The following is a 6,973-nucleotide window of genomic DNA, read 5'->3' as shown; positions in this document are numbered from 1 at the left end:
GCAGCCCCCTCGGGATGGGGGTCCCAGGGGAGGGGGGGGGGGGGGGGTCACCCCGCTGCGGGGACACGTGGGGACGCGGGGGACAGCGGGGGAGGGGGGGCGGTGTCCTGGGGGCGTGTCCATCGAGGCTCGGCCGTCTCAGACCCCTGGGGGGGGCACAGGCTGCGTCAGCCCCGCGGTGTCACCGGCCCCCCCCGCGCCCCCACCGCTGTCACTGTCACCGTCACCTTGGGACGCCAGCGCCTCCTCCGAGTCCGCGTCGCGCTCGAGTCCTGCGGAGGTGGCGGGGCCGGGGGTGGCACCGACACGTCCCGCCCCCCACGCGTGACATGACCCCCCACGCGTGACATGACCCCCACGCGTGACATGACCTCCCACCTGTGACACAGCCTCCCACCCGGGACACAGCCCCCCCACCTGTGACACGGCCCCCAACCCGTGACACGGCCCCCCGACCCGTGACACGAACCCCCCACCTGTCACACAGCCCCCCACCCGTGACACAGCCCCCAACCTGTTACACACCCCACGACCCCCTAACCCGTGGCACGACCCCCTGACCCATGACATGACTCCCCACCCGTGACGTGGCCCCCCTACCCGGGACACAACCCCCCCCACCCGGGACACAGCCCCCTGCCCATGACATGAATCCCCCACGTGTAACACGACCCCCCATCCGTGACATGACTCCCAACCCGCGACACGACCCCCCCCACCCATGACACGACCCCCCCACCCGTGACACGGCCCTGAGTATCGGGGTGTCCCCTGCTAACGGGGCACCCCCACTAGCGGGACACCCCGAGACTGCAGCAGCCCCCAGGGCCCCCCCGGCGCTGGGGTTGTCCCCACGTCCCCACTCGGGACGCCCCTCGCAGCCCAGGGGGTGCTGCTTTGGGGGGCTGGGGGGTCCTCACCCTCCTCCGACTCGTTGGACTGGGCCGGGACATCCAGGACGGGACCTGGGGGGCAGATGGGGTCAGCAGATGGGGGGCAGCAGCGGGACCCGCGTGGGGGGGCAGATGGGGATCAGTGGATGGGGGTCAGCGGCGTGGGGTGGGGGGCAGATGGGGGTCAGCGGCGTGGGGTGGGGGGCAGATGGGGGTCAGCAGCGGGACCCGCGGGGTGGGGGCAGATGGGGGTCAGCGGCGTGGGGTGGGGGGCAGATGGGGGTCAGCGGGACCCACGCGGGGGGGGCAGATGGGGGTCAGCGGCGTGGGGTGGGGGGCAGATGGGGGTCAGCAGTGGGACCCGCGGGGGGGGCAGATGGGGGTCAGCGGCGTGGGGTGGGGGGCAGATGGGGGTCAGCAGCGGGACCCACGTTGGGGGGCAGATGGGGGTCAGCAGCGCGGGGGGGGGGGGGCAGATGGGGGGTCAGCAGATGGAGGTCAGCAGCGGGACCCCCGGGGTGGGGGGGCAGATGGGGGTCAGCAGCGGGACCCACGGGGGGCAGGGGCAGATGGGGGTCAGCAGCGCGGGGGGGGCAGTGGGGGTCAGCAGCGGGACCCCCGTGGGGGGCACACCCACCGGGCCGGGGCCCCCCCCGCCACGGGCTCGGCGCTGAAGGAGCCGCTGCTGGGGGCGTCCAGGCTGGAGGAGTCGCTGCTCAGGGACTCGCGCGTCGCGTCGTCCGCACCCCCAAAGCTGAGGGGGGTCAGACCTGGCGGGGGGGAGACAGGTTGGGGAGCCCTGTGCACACAGTGGGGGTCCCCGCCCATGCTCTGGGGTCCGTGCCCATGTTAGCGGGTCAGTGCCCATGTTGGGGGTCCCTGTGCACAGAGTGGGGGTCCCTACCCATGTTGGGGGGTCCCTGCCCATGCTGGGGGGTCCCTGTGCCCATGTTGGGGGTCCCTGTGCACAGAGTGGGGTCCCTCCCTATGCTGGGGGTCCCTGTGCCCATGTTGGGGTCCGTGCCCATGTTGCGGTTCCTGTGCACAGAGTGGGGGTCCCTGCCCATGCTGGGGGGGTCTATGCACATGTCAGGGTCCGTGCCCATGTCGGGGGCTCCCTGCCCATGTTGGGGTTCCTGTGCACAGAGTGGGGGTCTCTGCCCATGCGGGGGGGTCTATGCACATGTCAGGGGCCTGTGCCCATGCTGGGGGGTCCCTGTGCACAGAGTGGGGGTCCCATGCCCATGCTGGGTCCGTGCCCATGTTAGCGGGTCAGTGCCCATGTTGGGGGATCCCTGTGCCCATGTTGGGGGTCTCTGGTGGCACAGAGTGGGGTCCCTGCCCCATGCTGGGGTGTCGCTGCGCATATTGGGGGGTCCCTGCCCATGCTGGGGGGTCGCTGCGCGCATATTGGGGGGTCTATGCCCATGCTGGAGGTCCGTGCCCATGTTGGGGGGTCCGTGCCCATGTTGGGGGGTCTGTGCCCATGTTGGGGGTCCCTGTGTGCAGAGTAGGGGTCCCCGCCCATGCTGGGGGATCGCTGCCCATGTTGGGGCTCCCTGCCCATGTTGGGGGTCCCTGCTCATGTCGGGGGTCCCGTGCCCATATTGGGGGTCCCTGTGCACAGAGTGGGGGTCCGTGCCCATGTGGGGGTCCCTGCCCCCATCGGGGGGTCTATGCCCAAGTTGGGGGGTCATGCCCACGTGGGGATCCCTGTGCACAGCGGGGGTCCGTGCCCATGTGGGATCCCTGTGCACGGGGGGGGGGGTCCGTGCCCATGTGGGGATCCCTGTGCACAGCGGGGGGTCCGTGCCCATGTGGGGATCCTGTGCACAGCGGGGGGTCCGTGCCCATGTTGGGGTCCCTGTGCACAGGGGGGGTGGGGGTCCCTGTGCACAGGAGGGGCCCGTGCCCATGCGGGGGTCCCTGTGTATAGAGGGGGGTCCGTGCCCGTGCGGGGGTCCCTGTGCACGGGGGGGGTCCGTGCCCATGCGGGGGTCCCTGTGCACGGGGGGGGTCCGTGCCCATGTGGGGGTCCCTGTGCACAGGAGGGGTCCGTGCCCATGCGGGGTCCCTGTGTATAGAGGGGGGTCCGTGCCCATGCGGGGGTCCCTGTGCACGGGGGGGGTCCCTACCTTTGCCCAGGCGCTGTGCCGAGGTGGTGAGATCACCTGGGGGGGCAGAGGGGGGTCAGGAGGAGCGGGGGGACGGTGACCCCGGGGTGTCCCCCCCCACGCTCACTCTCTCCGGACGCCTCCAGCTTGGCGGGGCTGACGGGCTCTGGAACGGACAGACAGGGGGACGTGACCCCGGGTCACCCCGACACCCCGGGGGGAAACTGAGGCACGGCGGGGCCGGGGGGGGGCGCAGGGCCCCCTACCTGGCGTCTGTCCCTCCGCAGAAAGGGCCACGTCCAGGGGGGTCGGGGGGTCTGCGGGGACACGGGATGGGGAACACGGCCCGGACACCCCCCAACTGGGGTGACACGGCCCGAACCCCCGCAGCCAGACAGGGACCCCCCCATGCTGCTGGGGGGCAGCACCCACTGGGACCCCTGAGCACCCAGGGGGCGCCCAGGCCCCCCCAGCCCCCCAGCCCCCCAACCTCTTCCCCACGGCCCCCAGCCCCCCAACCTCCTCCCCACGCCCCCCCAGCCCCCAACCTCCTCCCCACGGCCCCAGCCCCCCAACCTCCTCCCCATGGCCCCCAGCCCCCCAACCTCCTCCCCACGGCCCCCAGCCCCCAACCTCCTCCCCATGGCCCCCCAGCCCCCCAACCTCCTCCCCACGCCCCCCCAGCCCCCCAACCTCCTCCCCACGGCCCCCAGCCCCCCAACCTCCTCCCCACGGCCCCCAGCCCCCCAACCTCCTCCCCACACCCCCCAGCCCCCAACCTCCTCCCCACGGCCCCCAGCCCCCCTACCATCAGCTGTCACCGCAGCCAGGACCAGGAGCACAACCGCGGCCATCGCCGGGACCCTGCGGAGGGGACACAGAGTTTGGGGACCCCTGAACCCCCCCAGTGGCCATCGCTGCTCCCAGTCCCCCCACAGACCCCCCAGGGCCCCCCAGGATCCCCAGCGCCCACAGCAGCCCCTTCCTGCATCCTACAGGACCCTGCAGCCCCCATGGTCCCTGTCCCCAGGTTGGTGTCACCCCAGCTCCAGACAGGACACGGGGCTGCGCTCCCTGTCCCCAGGCTGGTGTCACCCCAAACCGAGCAGGACACAGGGCTGTGGTCCTTGTCCCCAGGCTGGTGTCCCCCCAAACTGAGCAGGACATGGGGCTGAGGTCCTTGTCCCCAGGTTGGTGTCCCCCCAAACTGGACAGGACACGGGGCTGCGGTCCCTGTCCCCAGGTTGGTGTCCCCCCAAACTGGACAGGACACGGGGCTGCGGTCCTTGTCCCCAGTTCGGTGTCACCCCAAACCGAGCAGGACATGGGGCTGAGGTCCCTGTCCCCAGGTTGGTGTCACCCCAGCTCCAGGCAGGACACGGGGCTGCACTCCCTGTCCCCAGTTCGGTGTCACCCAGCTCTGGGCAGGACATGCGGCTGTGCTCCCTGTCCCCAGGCTGGTGTCACCCCAAACCATGCAGGACACGGGGCTGCGGTCCCTGTCCCCAGGTTGGTGTCACCCCAGCTCTGTCAGACTGTCCCCCCCGGGCAGGAGGGGACCCAACCCCATGTCCCCGAGGAGGGGACCCCGTGTCCTGGCCTTGTCCCTGCCGGGGACCCCACGGGCAGCGGGGGGACAGCCTGGCACGGGGTACGGGTGGCACTGGGGGGGGCTGCATCCCAGAGATGTCCCCAGCCCCCGCCATGTCCCCAGCGCCCCCGCACCACCTGGAGATGTCCCGGGACCCCATCCCCCAGTGCCCCCAGTACTACTGGGAGGAGCCCCCCAGTCCCCACAGTAGCCAGGTCCTGGTGGGGTCCTGGTGTCCCCATGTCCCCTTGTCCCCCCCGTGCCCGGGGCGTGGGCAGCAGAGCTGGCGCCGTGCTGTCCCGGGGTGTCCCCTGTCCCCACTGTCCCAGGGTCCCTGCTGGCCCCAAGTTCTCCCCTGTCCCCACTGTCTGTGGGGTCTCCACTGTCCCCACTGTCCCCGTGGCCTCTGCTGTCTCTGGGATCTCTGCTGTCCCCGGGTCCCCACTGTCCCCACTGTCCCCGTGGTTCTTGCTGTCCCGGGGTCCCCACTTTCCCTGGGGTCTCTCCTGTCCCTGTTGTCCCGGGGTCTCTGCTGTCCCCACTGTCCCAGGGTCCCCACTGTCCCCGGGGTCTCTGCTGTCCCCACTGTTGGTGTCACCCCAGCTCCAGACAGGACACGGGGCTGCGGTCCCCGGGGTCTCTGCTGTCCCCACTGTCCCCGGGTCCACACTGTCCCCGGGTCTCTGCTGTCCCGGAGTCTCTGCTGTCCCCGGTCCCTGGGTCTCTGCTGTCCCCGTGTCCCCGGGGTCTCCGTTGGCCCGGGTGTCTGCTGTCCCGGGGTCTCTGCTGACCCCACTGTCCCCGGGGTCTCTGCTGTCCCTGGTTCCTGGGTCCCTGCTGTCCCGGGTCTCTGCTGTCCCCGTGTCCCCGGGTCTCTGCTGTCCCTGGTTCCCGGGTACCTGGTCCCCGGGTCTCTGCTGTCCCCGTGTCCCCGCTGTCCCGGGGTCTCTGCTGTCCCTGGTTCCCTGGTCCCCGGGTCTCTGCTGTCCCCGTGTCCCCAGGTCTCTGCTGTCCCTGGTTCCCGGGTCCCTGGTCCCTGGGTCTCTGCTGTCCCCGTGTCCCCGGGGTCTCTGCTGTCCCTGGTCCCCGGGTCTCTGCTGTCCCCGTGTCCCCGGGTCTCTGCTGTCCCGTGTCCCCGGGTCTCTGCTGTCCCGTGTCTCTGCTGTCCCCGTGTCCCCGGGTCTCTGCTGTCCCGTGTCCCCGGGTCTCTGCTGTCCCGTGTCTCTGCTGTCCCCGTGTCCCCGGGTCTCTGCTGTCCCTGGTTCCCGGGTCCCTGGTTCCCGGGGTCTCTGCTGTCCCCGTGTCCCCGGGTCTCTGCTGTCCCCGTGTCCCGGGTCTCTGCTGTCCCTGGTTCCCGGGTCCCTGGTTCCCGGGGTCTCTGCTGTCCCCGTGTCCCCGGGTCTCTGCTGTCCCTGGTCCCCGGGTCTCTGCTGTCCCCGTGTCCCCGGGTCTCTGCGGTCCCGGCCCCGGGTCCCCGGTCCCCTCACCTGCGGGGCACGGCCATGCCTGCGGCTCCGGGGCTGGCGGCGCTGCGGGCACCGGCACCGGCACCGCCCGGGGCCGTTATAGCCGCATGGGGCTGGGGAGGAGCCAGGTGGCACCGGGCCAGCCAATCCGGGAACCGGCACCGGCACTGCGGCTGGGACCGGGACCGGGAACCGGCCCCGGCACTGCGGCTGGGACCGGGACCGGGACCGGGACCGGGAACCGGCACTGCGGCTGGAACCGGGACTGGGACCCGGGAACCGGCACTGCGGCTGGGACCGGGACCGGGACCGGGAACCGGCACTGCGGCTGGGACCGGGACCGGGAACCGGGAACCGGCACTGCGGCTGGAACCGGGACCGGGAACGGGGAACCGGCACCGGGAACCGGCACTGCGGCTGGGACCGGGACCGGGACCGGGACCGGGAACCGGCACTGCGGCTGGGACCGGGACCGGGAACCGGGAACCGGCACTGCGGCTGGGACCGGGACCGGGAACCGGGAACCGGCACTGCGGCTGGGACCGGGACCGGGAACCGGCACCGGCACTGCAGCTGGGACCGGGACCGGGAACCGGACCCGGGAACCGGCACTGCGGCTGGAACCGGGACCGGACCCAGGAACCGGCACCGGCACTGCGGCTGGGACCGGGAACCGGGAACCGGCACCGGCCCCGGGAACCAGCACCAGCACCGGTACCGGCCCTGCGGCTCCGCACCGGGTACCGGGCACCGCGTACCGGGCGGGGCCGGCCCGAGCGGCGCCGGGACCCCCCTGCGGGGACCCCTCAGCCCGCGACCCCCCGCCCCACTGCAGGGACCCCGGAGCCCTGACCGGGACCCCCAGCAGCGTTTTGGGGACCCCAGAGCCACGGCAAGGACCAGCACCAC

General features: G+C 72.5%; 1 protein-coding gene across 1 annotated transcript; it reads right to left on the bottom strand.

Annotated features, from left to right (window-relative positions):
* On the bottom strand, positions 1 to 6,150 carry LOC309436048 (uncharacterized protein). The gene is made up of 8 exons (XM_082044905.1): positions 6,086 to 6,150; positions 3,816 to 3,871; positions 3,274 to 3,324; positions 3,135 to 3,173; positions 3,029 to 3,064; positions 1,531 to 1,663; positions 921 to 965; positions 1 to 272 (listed from the first exon to the last, which is right to left on the bottom strand). Exons 1-8 carry the CDS (start codon positions 6,100 to 6,102, stop codon positions 224 to 226), a joined length of 426 nt encoding a protein of 141 aa, XP_081901031.1. The 5' UTR covers positions 6,103 to 6,150; the 3' UTR covers positions 1 to 223.
* Positions 6,151 to 6,973: the final 823 nt, after the last annotated feature.

Source organism: Streptopelia decaocto, assembly GCF_964273445.1.
Source record: "Streptopelia decaocto genome assembly, chromosome: 2".
In the NCBI taxonomy this organism is placed as follows: Eukaryota; Metazoa; Chordata; class Aves; order Columbiformes; family Columbidae; genus Streptopelia; species Streptopelia decaocto.
This window is presented reverse-complemented; position numbering and strand designations above follow the sequence as displayed.

Coding starts and splice junctions, on each gene's coding strand:
- LOC309436048 (XM_082044905.1), bottom strand. Junction 3,325..3,815: donor GGCTGCGGTGACAGCTGATG/GTAGGGGGGCTG, acceptor GTGTCCCCGCAG/ACCCCCCGACCCCCCTGGAC. Junction 3,174..3,273: donor TGCGGAGGGACAGACGCCAG/GTAGGGGGCCCT, acceptor TGTCCGTTCCAG/AGCCCGTCAGCCCCGCCAAG.